The sequence below is a fragment of the Schistocerca cancellata genome, chromosome 5, assembly GCF_023864275.1.
Source record: "Schistocerca cancellata isolate TAMUIC-IGC-003103 chromosome 5, iqSchCanc2.1, whole genome shotgun sequence".
Taxonomy (NCBI): Eukaryota; Metazoa; Arthropoda; class Insecta; order Orthoptera; family Acrididae; genus Schistocerca; species Schistocerca cancellata.
This window is the reverse complement of record NC_064630.1, coordinates 71,353,690-71,373,302: the sequence shown is the minus strand read 5'-3', so window position 1 is coordinate 71,373,302 and position 19,613 is coordinate 71,353,690. Positions and strand designations below refer to the sequence as shown.

General features: G+C 41.9%; 1 protein-coding gene across 1 annotated transcript in view; it reads left to right on the top strand.

The window, feature by feature from the left end:
- The window catches only part of LOC126188367 (atrial natriuretic peptide receptor 1-like), a 362,237-nt gene that overhangs the window by 175,624 nt on the left and 167,000 nt on the right, over positions 1–19,613 (top strand). Inside the window, exon 12 of the mRNA XM_049929966.1 lies at positions 11,850–12,005. Within this exon, the coding sequence (XP_049785923.1) occupies positions 11,850–12,005 (156 nt within the window). The remainder of the gene's footprint in view (positions 1–11,849; positions 12,006–19,613) is intronic.

The window sequence follows — 19,613 nt, the reverse complement described above, 5'->3', positions numbered from 1 at the left end:
TCTGTTATGTAAGCAAGAGATCGCAAGTTCAAGTCCTAATCGGGGCACACAGTTTCAACTATCCCCGTTGATGTATGGCTCTGAGCACTATGGGACTTAACATCTGTGGTCATCAGTCCCCTAGAACTTATAACTACTTAAACCTAACTAACCTAAGGACATCACACACATCCATGCCCGAGGCAGGATTCGAACCTGCGACCGCAGCAGTCTCGCGGTTCCGGACTGAGCGCCTAGAACCGCGAGACCACCGTGGCCGGCCCCCGTTGATGTATATCAACGCCTGTCGTCAGCTTAAGGTTTTGATTTAATTATTCTTTCACACCCTAGAAGTTTCTCGATGTGTGTCATGTGCCGCGGCCAGCACAGTACACACGCGTAATTCTACATTTCACTCAACTCGCTGAGGCAGGAAAAGTACTGAATACAGAGGTGTCGAATTCACATCAATGTGTTCTGAAGGAGTTGCGCTACGTTTCGATTTCAGTTTTATGTGCGGCAACAAATCATTAAGACGATTACGGACAGTTTACGAAAATGCATTTTCTGGTGACGTTAAAGTATTTTCGAGATGCCGGGAAAATTTTTGTTATTAATGTTTGCTCAGCAAAATCTTGAGGATTCGTCATATTTTCATCTACAATACTCCAAACCGAAACTCTTTTAGAGTCTTTCTAACACGAGACAATTTTGGATAAGTGTGACGCCTGAAGATGATGGATACAGAATCAACCGAAATGTTGCAAGAAGATGACGGCGCCACTCGGCTGATAATCAGACAAGATTTCATAGCTGAAATACGCCGAGAAAGCTTGCAGTCATATATGACACGTAATGATCCATTCGCACGTCAAGTACTTAATCCTTCACCCGTGTGGTTTCGTTACGAGAAACGGATAACTAGCGTTGTAGTAAACCAGTCATTTATTTTTATGATACGCCTACTTAGTTCTAACGTGGCAAAATATTTAAATTTATTGTGTGAGGAAACGCAACAAAGAACATCTGAAAATGTCAGTGACACAGTTGTGTGCTGTATAACTAAGACTTCTTCTGTATCAATCTGAAAGCCTGGATCTGCGAGCTAGCACTAAGATGCTTTCATTTACGATTCCTTTGTAAGATAGTCCCCTCTTCTTTCATGATTTTTCGGAAGGATGTTCGCCAGTCAGATATTTTATTGTTAAACCTGTAAAAACGTCTACAGTTTCTTTCTTCCGTATTTCATTGGGCTACGTATATCTTTCTTTGCCTTATGAGCAACATAAATTCTGCCATTCTTAGTAAAATAAGTTCCGTAGAACTTAATCTCACCAGAACCTACTCAGCTCGAAGTATGTTACAGAGTTAACTTCAAAAGATGGAGAATGTTATCCGCTTGTGAGAAACTTCCCTAGTTTCATTAATACGAAATAGGAAAATTTTCTTTGCGTTGAGCAACTTCCCTCCACCGTTTTACACAAGCTTACAACATTCTCAAGTGAAATATACTCTCCGACTCGCTTCATTGATGTAAACCTCAGAATGTCTCCGAAATTCCGAGAACGATGTACATGCTCTGTTTCATTTACACAACCCATTAGTGTGTAGTGACTGGTGGAATATAGTTCGAGAACTTGTCTGTCACGCTTGTGTCCCTTTCACGAATGCTGTGAAGGAAAAAATTACCGTCCGCTTCTCTCTCTTCACGATCTAACGTTATTTATCATGTTCTTATCACCTTTACGGGAGTCGTGAGATGGAAACCGTCGAATAGTTTTACACAGCAATATGAATAACGATGGAGATGACAAAATTGTCAGGGCACACTAGAGTTAAGTCCTTAATATCCATACATTATTACAAGCACACGAGCAAGATTATAACAAGGAACACACACGCACACACACACACACACACACACACACACACACACACACACACACACATACAGTACTCACATATATGCTTACACTACAAATCTAATTACATGTCTACACCTATTGCTCAACTAAATTCCTAGGTCGCCTTTTTTCTGTCTGTATGTGAAGGCGGATCTCAGGAACCACTCTAGGAATTTAGATACTGTTTTCACTAATAGACAGACTGGTTGAAAGGAAAGGTTGTATGTACAAATTATTAGCGATCAGTCATTTGACCGTAGATACTTATGACTACCCGTGCGAAGGTGGTGCGGTTCATTAACAATTTCTAAAAGTTTCTTTACGCAAAGGAATGAAACAATGAAATATTTAAAGTAGGGCTGTAGAAAAATGTGGTAGATGATCTGGGCTAAAATAGAATTCGAAACTCTTCCTGCAAAACCCAAACAGCTCCACCATAATACCGTAAGTACTACCACAATCATCCCTTGGTCGCTTAAAATAGTGGACACGTCCGCAGTTAGTCACCTCGTCAGAATGTAACATGTTTATATTATAAGTTGATTTTCGGAAGTACGTACGTCGCAGGCACTATAAAAAGGTGATTCACTCCTCCGGAGCAAAAAGCTACGTAATGAGCTAATGTACTGCAATGAGATGGACGAGTAATAAACACGGGCGGTGTTTCTTTTACTGGCAGATGAAATTAAACCGGTGGATAGTTGGTTGTACGGACCGCAAATTGTTGTTCCTTACCTCCAACCACACTTATTCCCATTGATGCATGAGTCTGCTTGGTTTTACAGCCTGAATGTCACATTTTTCAGCCCTCCTCTTTTTATTTAACTTAAGATTAGGGCACTGAAGTCCTCTCTTACACAAAACCATTGTTTTACACGTACAATACTTTTTACATCATTTTTGCGGGAAGAAAAACTATAATTTTAATCTAACACATATTGTGAACTGACAGTATTAGAATTAAAAATCATTTAAAACAAAATTTCATTTCATAAAATGCCACTTGGCATAATAGCACTGAGAAAGAACTAAGAGCAATAATGCTAGCGTTACTACTACGACTGACAGGAATAATGATAAAAATACTTGTTTTGTAAATAAAACCACCTCTTCCTACTGCCGCTCAATTTATTTATCCGAGACACGTTTCGGATTTTTCTTGTTCTAAGGCACCATCAGTGGGATGAATTGCTGATCTACGTTTCCTTTCATCTGATCTGGAGGTCGCACTACCACTTTATTACTGACATAGAAGCACAACATTACGTTCTGACCGTCTTCACAATCATAGTATGAAGGCCTTGTCCAGCGCAGCTCTGGACGAAACGTTAGGAGCTGAAGAGTTTCATGGACTACGACCTTACATCCCGGAAAGTTTACCAGAAGATACGTCTTCACAATGTTCACCATGTTTCTCCTTCTTTTTTGTGGTGTACTATTTTTCTTTTGCCACTCGATATAACTATTTCGTCGGGCACTGCTTTTCACAACGTAAATATTGCAACTCCATTACGTTTCCGACGAAATAGTCGTGCTTATATTTCGGTAATAAAGTGGTAGTGCGACCTACAGACCAGATGTGAGGAAACGCAGATCAGCAAATCATCCTACTGATGATGTCCTAGAACAAGAAAAAGCCGAAACGCGTCTTTGATAAATAAATTGAGTGGCAGAAGGAAAAGGCCGGTTTTATTTACAAAACAAGTATTTCTACGCGTACTGTGGAGGATGGCCATGCTAACAAACTTGTTAAAGATAAAAATAGCCACAGTAGAGGATAAAAAATACATTATTGGGTGTACAAAGGTGAGGTATTGGTACATCACCTGGATATTAGCGAAATGTACTAATACCCCTCTCACAGACTCTAGATATAACAGTCCTCATCGACGTGTAACAATTCAAGAACCTCAGATATATTTTAATATAAGAGGCAATTAGCGAAGTACGCAGATGTGCAACAAACACCACCGCATCATCAAACAGAAAGTCAGTTTAAACATTTATTTCCTTTTATCACATTACTGCACTGACAATGATGTGCAGAAGTCAGATATTGTGTAACATTCGTGTTAGTTGAGATTATTCAATGGAATAGAACTTGCCCAGTGATAAATCCTTTAGGCTCATATTAAACTGAAATTTTTTGGCACTTACGCGTTGTATGGTTGACAGTAAATAATCGAAAACGCATGTTCCTGAATGATGGACATCTTTTTGAACCAAAGTAAGTAACTTTAAATCTTTATTTCGGGTTAGTCTTATTTCTAGTATTGATTCCATGAACTGAGCAGCTGGTTTGGAAAAGAGATATGTTTTTAATGACAAATTTCATCGAAGAATGAATAGATTAGGAAGAATCAGCTATACCTCCGGTCCTCTGAATAGATCTCTGCAGGACTTTTTTGATTTCCAAAAAATAATTCGTATTACACGTTTCTGGACTTGAAAGTTTCCCTCGGCGTGATGTTACCTTAAAAAATGATCGTGTGTAACACTGTGAAAAAGAAGTAAGCGATGTGTGTTAGCTTTCTATTTTTTTAATCACATGTGTCTAACAACATCCACACTGCAAATAAAGATGTTTTTGGGAGTTTCAGCAGTTCTGTGATATGCTCCCCCCAACTGCGTTTATTATCAGGTTGTAATACCAAAAATTTAACACTGTCAACCTCTTCTATCTGAGTGTCGTCATATTTTTGACATACGCTGCGAGAGAACCTCTCACTAGTTTTGAACGGCATATAATGCGTATTTTCAAAGATGAGTTAAAAAGAATTAATCAGCAACCATTTACTGATGTTCATAAAAGATTCATTTACTGATAGTTCAAAAATTTTACTTCATTTGCCATATTGCACTGTTTGCCTCATCTGCAAACAAAACCAAATTGCCACCTGAAAATTTTACTGATTAAGTGTCATTAACACCCACAAAATGAACTAAAGATCCTAATGTGTACCCTTGTGATACATAACAGGTACTAGGTTACTAGCTGAATGATGACTGAAACATTTTGACCACCTGCTTAATAGATTGTTTATCCGTCTTTGGAACGAGATAAATCACCGATTAAATTTGTGTATGAAATCTTATGGAACTTAACTGCTAAGGCCATCAGTCCCTAAGCTTACACACTACTTAACCTAAATTATCCTAAGGACAAAAACACACACCCATGCCCGAGGGAGGACTCGAACCTCCACCGGGACCAGCCGCACAGCCCATGAAATCACCAATTAGGCGGATCACGGATGCAACAGTTTGTTGATAGGTTTGTGGAGATATGTGTCATTAGATGTCTACGCACAGGTCATATAATTCGTGCAGTTAACGGGCTGCTGATTTGCGTGTGCGGTGATACCGACCCAGATGCGTTCCATAGGATTTACATCACTGGAATTTGGTCGCCGAGACATCAACGTGAGTTCACCATAACGCTCCTCAAACCGCTGGACTACGGTTCTGGCTCTGAGTCACGGACAGTTATACTGCTGAATGAGGACGTTGCCGTTGGGGAAGACATTAAGCATGAAGGGTTGCAGGTGGTTCGCGGCTGTCAGCGTGTCTTATATTACTACTACAGGTCCCATGAAAGTACAGGAGAATGTTTCCCATAGCTTAATAGCGCAACCACCACCCGTAGCGCGCTACACATTTCGAGTCGCCATTCACTTCGGTGACAGCGTTTGTGGAGACGACCATCGACCTCGTGTATCAAAAAAGCCTGATTCACCCGAACAGCCGACACATTTCTATTGGTGGATGATCGGACCTCGATGGAACCGTGCACATTGTAATTGTAATTGACGATGTCGAAGGGTCAGCATGTGAACATGTAGGGGTGGTTTGCTGAGGAGCTCCATGTTCAACAATTTACACGAGGTGCATTCAAGTTCTAAGGCCTCCGACTTTTTTTCTAATTAGCTACTGACCCGAAATCGATGAAACTGGCGTTACTTCTCGACGTAATCGCCCTACAGACGTACACATTTTTCACAACGCTGACGCCATGATTCCATGGCAGCGGCGAAGGCTTCTTTAGGAGTCTGTTTTGACCACTGGAAAATCGCTGAGGCAATAGCAGCACGGCTGGTGAATGTGCGGCCACGGAGAGTGTCTTTCATTGTTGGAAAAAGCCAAAAGTCACTAGGAGCCAGGTCAGGTGAGTAGGGAGCATGAGGAATCACTTCAAAGTTGTTATCACGAAGAAACTGTTGCGTAACGTTAGCTCGATGTGCGTGTGCGTTGTCTTGGTGAAACAGCACACGCGCAGCTCTTCCCGGACGTTTTTGTTGCAGTGCAGGAAGGAATTTGTTCTTCAAAACATTTTCGTAGGACGCACCTGTTACCGTAGTGCCCTTTGGAACGCAATGGGTAAGGATTACGCCCTCGCTGTCCCAGAACATGGACACCATCATTTTTTCAGCACTGGCGGTTACCCGAAATTTTTTTGGTGGCAGTGAATCTGTGTGCTTCCATTGAGCTGACTGGCGCTTTGTTTCTGGATTGAAAAATGGCATCCTCGTCTCATCCATTGTCACAACCGACGAAAAGAAAGTCCCATTCATGCCGTCATTGCGCGTCAACATTGCTTGGCAACATGCCACACGGGCAGCTATGTGGTCGTCCGTCAGCATTCGTGGCACCCACTTGGATGACACTTTTCGCATTTTCAGTTCGTCATGCAGGATTGTGTGCACAGAACCCACAGAAATGCCAACTCTGGAGGCGATCTGTTCAACAGTCATTCGGTGATCCCCCAAAACAATTCTCTCCACTTTCTCCATCACGTCGTCGGACCGGCTTGTGCGAGCCCGAGGTTGTTTCGCTTTGTTGTCACACGATGTTCTGCCTTCATTAAACTGTCGCACCCACGAACGCAATTTCGACACATCCATACCTCCATCACCACATGTCTCCTTCAACTGTTGATGAATTTCAATTGGTTTCACACCACGCAAATTCCGAAAACGAATGATTGCACGCTGTTCAAGTAAGGAAAACGTCGCCATTTTAAGTATTTAAAACAGTTCTCATTCTCGCCGCTGGCGGTAGAATTCCATCTGCCGTACTGTGCTGCCATCTCTGGGACGTATTGACAATGAACGTGGCCTCATTTTAAAACAATGCGCATGTTGTATCTCTTTCCAGTCCGGAGAAAAAATATTGGAGGCCTTAGAACTTGAATCCACCTCGTATGAGGAACGTTGTGCTCCGAAATACTTGTGCGTCCCCCAGAATTCTGCTTTTTCGGCAGAGCAGACAAGCCTCCGAACCCCACGTTCTGTAAAGAGTCATGGACGTCCAACCATTTAGCGCTTAGCGGTTATTTCACTGTCCTTCTACCTCTTTCTGTAGATGCTCACGACAGTAGCACGTGAACATTCCACCAGCTTCGCCGTTATCGAGATACCTTTGTCAGAGTCGCTTATCTCAGTGGATTTACCCATATGGAGCCCATACTTCGCCAGGGTGATTCCTCGCCCGTGTCTGCTCGGCTTACATACGTATTTTACAGCGTCATATGCGCACAACGGTACTACGCGGCATCCAAAGTTTCGTTGGGCAGTCGTCACATTGTCTTAGCTTATGAGTGTATTACTCTTTGCTATTGCCATTCTTTGTTTCCTGTCAATGAAATACAATTAGAACCGGTTACCACCGTTCCCTGCTACACTATCACCTTCTAATTTTCTTAGACGGATATTGTGATTTACACAGTCAGATGCCTTTGACAGATCACAGAAGGTAGCAACAGCCTGTAATGTATTGTCTAACGAGCGAAGTACACTGTCGCTGTATGTTTAAATAGCCTTCTGTGTACTACAACCGTTTAGAGATTTGAGTTTTAACTTTGAGCAGATATTACTTACGGCCAGATGGTTAAGAAGCTACTTGCATACTACCTTTCCTAAAACTTTCGAGAAATCTGATAAAAGTAAACTTGACGGATGTTTTATCGTATTTCATTACCCGTATCTCATTTTCTATTCACAGAATATTTCAGTAAATCGGCAAATGTTTCAGCGATAAACGATTTGCTACATACATACATTAACATGTTACGAAACTGAGAAAAAACATTCATTATTTAATTTTTTTAATATTTTACCATAACCACTTGAATTTTTCGGTTATAAAGATCTTATGATGGACCTCACTTTTTCTTATGTGTTGTTGTTCTAGTCATATTACCGAAGTTATTTGTACTGGCTGGACGTAGAGTTTTTATGACGGCTTCTACTGAATATGAGAACTGCAGCTTTTAAGCAATTTTGTGAAACGGTTGTTATATAGTTTCACAATACCTTGTACTACACACAGCTATTAGCGATGTGTCACTCACTCTTAAAATTATATGCTACTCTTACCTGCTTTTATGGGACTGCTTCACTACACCCCGTTTTGTCTTTGCTTTTTTTACGTGAAAGGACTATCCTATGGACTTACTTTGATGTCTGTATTAGTACCTTAAACATTTTGCCGTACATTTAGTACTGAGCTACAGCATCCATATCAGAGCTGCTTCTAACATATTGCTCCCATTTGTCCTGCACGATAACTTTAATCTGTGAGTAATCCGGGTCTCTTTTACTGACTTTGGTTTAATCTTGGCTACTTTTGGTAGCAGCCAGCTGTCAAATAAAGTGAGGAGTTTATTAGAAATTGTGTTGTAATTTTCATACTCAACGTGAGCACTGTATACATCATTCCAGGTCATTTCTGTGAAGGTACTTTTAAAATTACCCATTTCTGTAGTAAGGACACCTTTACAGTGCTGTGATGGGAAGTTACAGCATGCATTTTCGTGCACCTTGTCGAGTGTTTACCATCCATTACACTTTATCTGAGATATTCAAATGGTTCAAATGGCTCTGAGCACTATGGGACTTAACATCTGTGGTCATCAGTCCCCTAGAACTTAGAACTACTTAAACCTAACTAACCTAAGGACATCACACACATCCATGCCAAGGCAGGATTCGAACCTGCCCCCGAGCGGTCACGCGGTTCCAGACTGAAGCGCCTACAACCGCACGGCCACACTGGCCGGCCTGAGATATTCCAAAAGCCGTTACGGTTACTGATCCCTCATACTGTCTTTAGTAGTCACCATCACTCAGTCGCAGTGCATTACTGACGCTGACTGACATCTCATTCACGTACGTATTTTTGCGATAGATCTTTATTTGTAGAGATGCTGGCGTTTAGAATCACCAATACCGTCTTCTCGTTCGTAACTACCCTTTGCATCATAAGAAAAAGTCCCGTCGACGACATCATCGATGTTACTCTGGACATCGTGGGTGAGAGTGTTGAACCTTAGTATCCTTTTCAGACTTTCGCCTCTAGTCTCCCCTGTAACAGAAGTTAAATAAATTTGTTATTCCTTTTTTAAATAACGGTATTCTCTTTTTATGGGCTGTAGGCCTTTACTGAAATAGGAAAACTTACTCCGGAAAGTTAAAGTTTTTCCAAAGCTCAAAACTTGTTCCAAGCTAAAACATAGCCATGGACCAAGGAGCTGGTTAATCCTGAAACTTTCTACCTAGAAGCTTGTTAATCCTGAAACTTGCGACATCGTATTTAATCATCTACATGTTACATTATTATTCTACTAGAACCATTAATAAGAAGGGGAATCAAATTAAGAACAAGTACTATCAAAAATGCAGTTACGTGTTAAATCTATTTTGAAACAATTCTAGATACACTATATTCCAGGTACAACATTGTCCCCTGCTGAAGTAACTAACTACCTACAAATGTGTTTATAAAATCTGTCGTTTAGCTTTCTTCCCTGGTAGCAGAGAAGTAGAGAGTTATGTACTCTTAGGTTATCTAATTCTAGGGGAAATCGAATGAAAAGGAGGAATATGGAAGAAAATACGTAACTAGTCTGTTAATTGTTTCTAAAGTGGTTGCCATAACTGTTAATACATTTTCTCCACTGTGAGACGGGACGATGTTTGGTTTGTGATATGTTTGATTTGTGGGGTGCTCAAATACGCGTTCATCAGTGTCCATACAAAGTCCCAATTTTTACACAGTCCAATCTAACCACTGTTACGAATGGTAATGATGATGAAATTATGAGGGAAACAAAGAGACCCAGTCCCCGTGCAGAGAAAATCACCCACCCAGCCGGGAATCGAACACGGTACCCCGTGAGTCAGAAGCAACAACGCTAGCGACTTTTTATCTCGTTTTGTTCTATATTGGCCGTTGAATTTGTTCGGGATGGACGTCCGTTGGCACCCGTTTAGGTTCTTCGTTGATCCATTCACTCAGTTTTTTGCTACAGAGGGTAGCTGACCCTCTGACCGAACACGCTGAGCTACCGTGCCGGCTCCCCTAGACCACGAGCTGCGGACGACGCTCAGTCCCTTCATGAAAAAATGTCTGCGTTTGCCTACGGAACTATGAGTGTACTTACAAGGGAAACTCCCCATCGCACCCCCGTCAGATTTAGTTATAAGTTGGCACAGTGGATAGGCCTTGAAAAACTGAACACAGATCAATCGAGAAAACAGGAAGAAGTTGTGTGGAACTATGAAAAAAATAAGCAAAATTTACAAATTGTGTAGTTCATGCGCAAGATAGGCAACAACAAGGAGAAGGCGAGCTCAGGAGCGCAGTGGTCCCGTGATTAGCGTGAGCAACTGCGGGGCGAGAGGCTCTTGGTTCAAGTCTTCCCTCGAGTGAAAAGTTTAATTTTTTATTTTCAGACAATTATTATCTGTCCGTCCGTTATGTTTTCATAACTTTTTGGGAGTGATTATCACATCCATAAGAAAACCTAAGTCGGGTAAGGTAGAAGAACCTTTCTACCCATTCGCCAAGTGTACAAGTTAGGTGGGTCGACAACATATTGTTGTCATGTGACGCACATGTCGTCACCAGTGTCGTATAGAAAATATCAGATGTGTTTTCCTGTGGAGGAATCGGTTGAGCTATGACCTTGCGATCAAATGTTTTCGGTTCCCATTGGAGAGGCACGTCCTTTCGTCTACTAATCGCACGGTTTTGCAGTGCGGTCGCAAAACACAGACACTAAACTTATTACAGTGAACAGAGATGTCAATGAACGAACGGACAGATCATAACTTTGCGAAAATAAAAAAAGTAAACTTTTCACTCGATGAAGACTTGAACCAAGGACCTCGCGTTCCGCAGCTGCTCACACTAACCACGGGACCACGGCGCACCTGAGCTCACAGTCTCCTTGATGTTGCCTATCATGCACATGGACTACTCAGTTTTGTATATTTTGCTTATTTTTTTCATAGTTCCACACAACTTCTTCCTGTTTTCTCGATTGATCTGCCGGCCGGTGTGGCCGTGCGGTTAAAGGCGCTTCAGTCTGGAACCGCGTGACCGCTACGGTCGCAGGTTCGAATCCTGCCTCGGGCATGGATGTGTGTGATGTCCTTAGGTTAGTTAGGTTTAATTAGTTCTAAGTTCTAGGCGACTGATGACCTCAGAAGTTAACTCGCACAGTGCTCAGAGCCATTTGAACCATTTTGATTGATCTGTGTTCCGTTTTTAAAGGCCTATCCACTGTGCCAACTTATAACTAAATCTGACGGGGGTGCGATGGGGAGGTTCCCTTGTTAGCGGTGCACCTCTTCATCCGAAGCAAACTCATAGCTAGAAGTGTCTTTCTTCAGGTCTCCAAAAGTATTGAAATTGCACTGAGAGAGATCGGGAAAGGAATCAATATCTTTCGCCCTTTATATATTTTCCATATGCTTCTATGTTTTGAACTAATTCTTCACAAACAGCAGACATTGTACTCTTTGAAATGATTTACAGACAAGCGACGCTGGGAATCTGTTATAGTTTCATGTTCAAGACAACAATTGTCCGTGTTAAGTGAATCTGTGTGGGTTTGTTTTTGGCAAGTTAATTTTACCGTACTGCATAAATCACTTAGCAACAGTTTCTTTGTTGCTGTACCAGGACTCCTGTGGACGGCTCCAGAGCTGCTTCGGATGCCGCAACGGCCGCCGGAGGGCTCCCAGAAGGGAGACGTGTACAGCTTCGCCATCATCGTCCACGAAATAATTACCCGGCAGGGACCATTCTTCGTCGCCGACAAACATTATACCCCAAGGGGTAAGTAGAGATAAAAGTCGTTTCATTAAAACAGTTGACACTGTTCTATTAAAACTTCCTGGCTGAGAGGATGAGGTCGATATATATATAAAACAAGGCCTTTCTGCCCGGAAATTTCACCGGAAGTAAATACCGGTCATGAAAGCCTGCCCTAAATAACAGTAGATACAGTTCACAAAAGGCAGCTTTTCATTAAATATTTTTTGCTCGCCAAGGCATATGTCAGTACTGCCTTAAAAGATACCAAACAGCAATATAAATAACTGTTCGTAATTTCCTCATTGCTAATCTCATGAGAACTAACTGCAGTGTGGTCTTCCTACAGTTCATTAGTATTACCATTCTCTCAGTCCCTCTTTATATGCCATATACCTTTTATTCAGTGCAAAGCATTTAATTTTCTGTATGATCCTGGTGAACAGAATATTGGTAAATGAGCAGCTATGTTTTGTACGAGTATGTTCAAACAAATTATCCTCCGTTACATGCATGTGACAGAGAAAGCCAATTCCATGCTTAAAAAATAAAGATTATTTAATGGCCTTTCAGATCTGTAGTATACAACAAGATTGTTACACGTTTGTAGCTCTCAGTCTCTACAACATAAGCCATGATTTCACCTGTGTGAAGCAGAGCTTAGCATGAGATACTGTGCATTCGACTATGTTTTACCAAATTTATATATTGTATGGTGCCCTGTTGATGTGATTAGCTTACGTTCACGAGCGTATGTTGTACAGTTTGGCATCTTATAATATAATATGAGCAAAGTAAGTCACAAAATTCATTTAACTGAAATAAATTGTCATTGAATAATTTTAAATTCTACAGGTTGTATCAACTGCCCCTCCCAATGAAGTTTTCTGCAACTGGCAATATTGTAGTCGGCCTTCAAAAACCACGCAGGAGGTATTAATATTCTCTCGCACGCTACGAGCAAACTGTCCTATAGAAAAAATGTACCGGATCATTTTGTAGGAAATTTAATATTGTTACTTTTCGTGCTTGGATACGTTATCGCTTGAGGCTATAGTTTTCGAATTAGTCAAGAAAAAAAGCAGAAAAGTGACCTTCAAATGAACTCCCATTCACACAGTCAGATCCCACTGGTTTGGGTACCTAATATGTTTTTCATGGCACTCTCTCCTACCACTGTATAAAAATTTTCGACTGCACGAATTACTTCCCATATTCGGCTTTTTTTGGCCATTTTTCGCCACCGGCTTAGCTGAGAGCTAAAAAATGGTAAAATTGAAATTTGTGCAAGTTTTGCCTAACAATTTTGTGAATTTTAACAACATAAAATAAATAATTACATCATTGAATTTGAAAAGCCTACTGACTAAGAAATTACTGTGCTTGGAATTGTTGCGTTTGGATCGAATTGTCAACATAATTAGTTTTAGCGCAAGGTTTGCAAAATTTGTTTCTCTTTCATCACCTTCACGAGCAAGTAGCACTGTTAACAAAATAGCTGACTGCCCTGATGTGGTAGTAGCCTCTTCAATAAAAACCAGAAGAGGTCGATATCGAGGATAGTTCGAATAATCGATCATTTTTGTACACTGGTAAGAGGGAGTGCCACGAACAACATACTAGGAATGTGGGTAGGAATGTAGGAATGTCGGCGGGGGGGGGGGGGGGGGGCGCTGTGTTTCAAGGTTACTTTTCTACGTTTTTCTTGAATGATTTGGAAAGCGTGCCCTACAGCAAAAACTTAATGCAGTACAAAATTTAAATTTCCTAAACAAAGATCCCGTTGATTTTTTTCTGTAGGTCTGATAATCTGCGAGTAGCGAACGGGTGTATATGAAAATATGGTTTCTGAACGCCAGGTATATCATAGCGGGATGCATAAAACTACTTCGGTAGGGGCAGCTGAATAAACCCTGCATACGCGAGTGAATGCTGCATATGAATTTTTATATAAAGATGCATGCACTTTCTTGTCATTTTTTACCACACTTAACTGCGTAATTATTTTATCCTTATGACCGGCCGGGGGCTTTCATTGTAACAACTGTGCCGTATTTTGTTTTAGTGACAACTAGTAACATACGCAGCAATTTATTACGTACACCTGGTTCTGATAAGTTACATATATTATTCACGAGTTACAGGCGACTTTTATGGGTTACCTTGAAATATGTTTCCTTGTAAGATGAAACATTGTTATCATACAGTTCAGGAAAAACCAGTAAGCTTAACTTGTGTGACTACAGCATATTTTTAAATTAGGAAGTAAACTGTGCAGTGAATACTGTAAGTATTACATACATGGTACATGTTCATTTTCCCCATTTATCCAACAGCCGGATATGGAAATGCTTTTTATCAAAAATCGAATTGTACCACCATCAGCAGCTACAGAAGATTTTTGTTACTGAGGCCAGTTCAAGTTTTGGCAAATTATTACCCAGCACAGAGAGTTCTGGAAGTAGTAGGGCACTGATTTTATACTCTTTAATATGTTAGTACTGTTTTAAATCGCCTGCTATTTTTCAATTGGTAGTTTGACCACTTAAATGCTATGGTTACACCTTGTACAGGGACTGAACTGTCTTATTATACTACGGAACATCTTAAGGAAAGTGTTCCGAGCCTACACTAGATATTCATTATGCAATCCGGAGCACTATCTTCGTTGATAAATATTTATATACACCAGTCGAGCTGTGCTGGTACTGCGCACGGCTGAAGGCAAGGGGAAACTACAGCCGTAATTTTCCTCGAGGACATGCGGCTTTAGACAACATTCCATTAGAACTACTGACGGCCTTGGGAGAGCCAGTCCTGACAAAACTCTACCATCTGGTGAGCACATTATGTGAGACAGGCGAAATACCCTCAGACTTCAAGAAGAATATAATAATTCCAACCCCAGAGAAAGCAGGTGTTGACAGATGTGAAAATTACCGAACAATCAGTTTAATAAGCCACAGCTGCAAAATACAAACGCGAATTCTTTACAGAGGAATGGAAAAAGTAGTAGAAGCCGGCCTCGGGGAAGACCAGTTTGGATTCCGTAGAAATATTGGAACGCGTGAGGCGATACTGACCCTACGACTTATCTTCAAAACTAGATTAAGGAAAGGCAAACCTACGTTTCTAGCATTTGTAGACTTAGAGAAAGCGTTTGACAGTGTTGAGGGGAATACTCTCTTTCAAATTCTGAAGGTGGCAGGGGTAAAATACCGGGAGCGAAAGGCTATTTACAATTTGTACAGAAACCAGATGGCAGTTATAAGAATCGAGGAAGATGAAAGGGAAGCAGTGGTTGGGAAGGGAGTGAGACAGGGTTGTAGCCTCTCCCCAATGTTATTCAATCTTTATATTGAGCAAGCAATGAAGGAAACAAAAGAAAAGATCGGAGTAGGTATTAAAAGCCATGGAGAAGTAATAAAGACTTTGAGGTTTGCCGATGACATTGTAATTCTGTCAGAGACAGCAAAGGACTTGGAAGAGCAGTTGAACGGAATGGATAGTGTCTTGAAAGGAGGATATAAGATGAACATCAACAAAAGCAAAACGAGGATAATGGAATGCAGTCGAATTAAGTCGGGTGATGCTGAGGGAATTAGATTAGGAAATGAGATACTTAAAGTAGTAAAGGAGTTTTGCTATTTGGGGAGCAAAATAACTGATGATGGTCGAAATAGAGAGGATATAAAATGTAGACTGGCAATGGTAAGGAAAGCATTTCTGAAGAAGAGATAATTTGTTAACATCGAATATAGATTTAAGTATCAGGAAGTCGTTTCTGAAAGTATTTGTATGGAGTGTAGTCCTGTATGGAAGTGAAACATGGACGATAAATAGTTTGGACAAGAAGAGAATAGAAGCTTTCGAAATGTGGTGTTACAGATGAATGCTGAAGATTAGATGGGTAGATCACATAACTAATGAGGAGGTATTGAATAGGATTAATAGAAGTTTGTGGCACAACTTGACTACAAGAAGGGACCGGTTGATAGGACATGTTCTGAGGCATCAAGGGATCACAAATTTAGCATTGGAGGGGAGCGTGGAAGGTAAAAATCGTAGAGGGAGACCAAGAGATTCAGAAGGACGTAGGTTGCAGTAGGTACTGGGAGATGAAGAAACTTGTGCAGGATAGAGCAGCATGGAGAGCTGCATCAAACCAGTCTCAGGACTGAAGACCACAACAACAACATCAGTAGATCCATTATATCCTTCTTTTATTTTTATGGTGTGCGTGATCTACAAGCTTTTCTTTATGATAGTGACCACTTTTGTTTCTGCGTGACACGTAAACATTGTGTAGAGGATGGGAGTGTGACCTCTACTGCGATGGGGTACAGTGGAGTGGAGAGCGGACGTATGACCCTGAGAACATCGTAGTTAGAAATTCATTTATTGTTCCTCAACTACAACAACCGTGGTATTACTTGGTGAGGTCAACATGGTCTGGATTTGCATGTAAGCGGTACGCGACCTGCAAAGAGGTGTGACCATCAGCAGGTGGTCCAGTGGCATGCAGGGTCGTATGAACATTGTAGTGACGATGGCAGTGACTCGGCAGGGCCGCTGACCACATCAGCGACCTGCGGCCGACAAGTGCAGACTGGTGACTTCGCTGGTGCACAGGCGGGGGGGAAAGGGGGAAGGGGGTGTGCTGAGGCTCGGGGAATCACGCTGTGGATGGGATAAATCAGAGCAACGCACGCGAGCAGAAGCGGACAGCAAGAAGTTTGCCCACACGAGTGGTGAAAGCTGGGTGGCTGTACAGCCCCAGGCACGATCTATAGACCAGCAGCCAGTGGTAGGAGCGTCTGGAGGTGGTGATCTGTTGAGCATCGTAGACCTGTAGACTTGTACGTACCCCCTTTCATAGCTGCTGGCTGCCAGACATACCCCCGAGAGCGGCTGCTGGCTCAAACCAGCCCTGTACCACTAAAGCATCGGTTCGTATCCCGTAAGTCATATGAGAGTCAGACCTAGGAAGTGAAGCAACCAGATCACCCACATCGCAGTGGCTCTGCCCTATGCTGCACCAATACAATTACAAACGTCGTCCTTTTTGGCTATAGCATGTGGTAACCGTTTCGATCCTTCAGGCACAGAACTTGTCATATCAGCAGTCAGCCCCTGATGTAACTTCTTCTGGCAGTCCCGAGCTGATCCCAGTTTCAGGGTCTCTTGTACTAGTCGTGGATGGTGTCTAAATTTTACTAGGCCGTGAACAGTAAATTGTTTGTGGCACAACACAGTTCAACGAACTCTCGATACATACAATAAGTGATCGAAAGTATCCGGACAATTGGCTAAAAATGACTTATAAGTTCGTTTCACAGTCCATCAGTAATGCTGGAATTCAGTATAGTGTTGGCCCACCCTTAGCCTCGATGACAGCTTCCACTCTCCCACGTTTACGTTTAATCAGGTCCTGGAAGGTTTCTTGGGGAATGGCAGCCCATTCTTCATGGAGTGCTGCACTGAGGAGATGTATCGCTGTGCGTCCGTGAGGACTGACACGAAGTCGGCGGTCCAAGACATCCCATAGAATAAAGGTCAAGACTCTGTGCAGGCCAGTCCATTACAGTGCTGTTATTGTCGTGTAACCACTCCGCCACAGGTCGTGCATTATTAAAGGGTGCTCGACAGTGTTCAAAGATGCAATCGCCATCCCCGAATTGCTCTTGAACAGTGTGAAGCAAGAAGGTGCTTAAGGCATAAATGCAGACCTGTGCTGTGATAGTGCCACGCAAAACAACAAGGGGTGCAAGCCCCTTCCATGAAAAACACGACCACACCATATCACCACCGCCTCCGAATTTTACTGTTGGCACTACACATGCTGGCAGATGACGTTCACCGGGCATTCGCCATACAAACACCCTGCCATCGGATCGCCACATTATGTACGGTGTACTCCACACAACGTTTTTCCACTGTTCAATCATCCAATGTTTACGCTCCTTACACCAAGCGAGGCGTTGTTTGGCATGTACCAGCGTGATGTGTGGCTTATGAGCAGTCGCTCGACCATGAACTCGAAGCTTTATCACGTTCCGCCTAATGTCATAGCACTTGCAGTGGATCCTGTTCTAGTTTGGGATTCCTGTGTGGTGGTCTGAATAAATGTGTACCTATTACACATCACGGCCCTCTTCAACTGTCGGCGATCTCCGTCAGTCAACGGAAGAGGTCGGCCTGTGCGCTTTTGTGCTGTACGTGTCCCTTCACGTTTCCACTTCACTATCACATCGGAAAGAGTGGACCTAGGGATGTTTAGGAGTCTGGAAATCTCGCGTACAGACGCATGTCACAAGTGACACCCAGTCAGCTGACCACGTTCGAAGTACGTGAGTTCCGCGGAGCGCCCTATTCTGCTCTCTCACGATGTCTAATGACTACTGAGGTTGCTGATATAGAGTATCTAGCAGCAGGTGGCACCACAATGCAACTAATATGAAAAAAGTATTTTTGGGGGTGTCCAGATACTTTTTATCACATAGTGTATCCCACACGTTAACAGTTGTATACAGCACATAGCGCATTCAGCTTCCTCTACACTAGTTCAGCTTAAATGACAAGGTTAATTGGCTGTTTCTTATCGTAAAGGGCACATTACAGCTACGAAGATCCAATGAACCGTCACTTACAGATAATTATAGTAACTTCACCAGATTTTCTCAACAAATTCCCCTGCAGTCACTTAACAATACATTAGTCCTGCTCAGTTCGTTCCCAAGCTAAGCATTGCTCCTTGTTTATCAGTCGGTTTTTTATCTAATTCTCATTTAACTAAACATTATATCACTGAACGACCATGAAAGAAGATACAAAACATACTAAAAACAATACTGCAAAACTCTTTTCCCTGTGACAAATCATTGTTAACAAATGTTTAAAATAAATGTTCCTACTCTTTTGATCTTTGGTGTTCCGTATTTCTTTCCGTCTATCGTGCAGTTTCTTTATTATCACCCGGAAACTTGTCTTGAATTAAAAGTTGGCCCTATGTTTCCTAAGACAACACATTTTTAAATCTATGCTCTAGCAAAACTACATACGTTGCAACAACTCACTATACATTGACCGATAGCTACGATTTTCGCTTTAACGGTAGTTACAGACTGACTACTTTTGTCAACGCTACGCCTCCTTTTACCATTCCTTACTGAAACCGACATCCTTTTAAAGTGTAAAGTGAATGTTAACGACGTCGAACGTAGATTAACTGATTCTTCTTTCATGACAACAGACCTTTGCGATAGAGTATCAATGGCAATAGTCTCTCTCGGCTGAAACACTGTCTCCCCGAGTTTGACGGTGCACTACGAATGAACAATTACATGAAGTTCTTTCTTACCTTCATCGTCTATATCACTGCTATTATCATCAGCTTTATGAACTTCCTGATACTCTGGGACACATTCCTGAAATGACTCAGTCCTGTCGGCCAGGTCACTAGCCTCATTAGCATATTCCTCTTTCTTGTCTTACACCATCCCCCCCTTCTGTGGAGATGACGACGAATCTGTATCCTTCATAAACAAATGCGTCTGTTCTACTTCACAACACACACTATCTGCAACGTAACTGACATCACTAGTATCTTCCTGTACACTCTCCGAAATATCC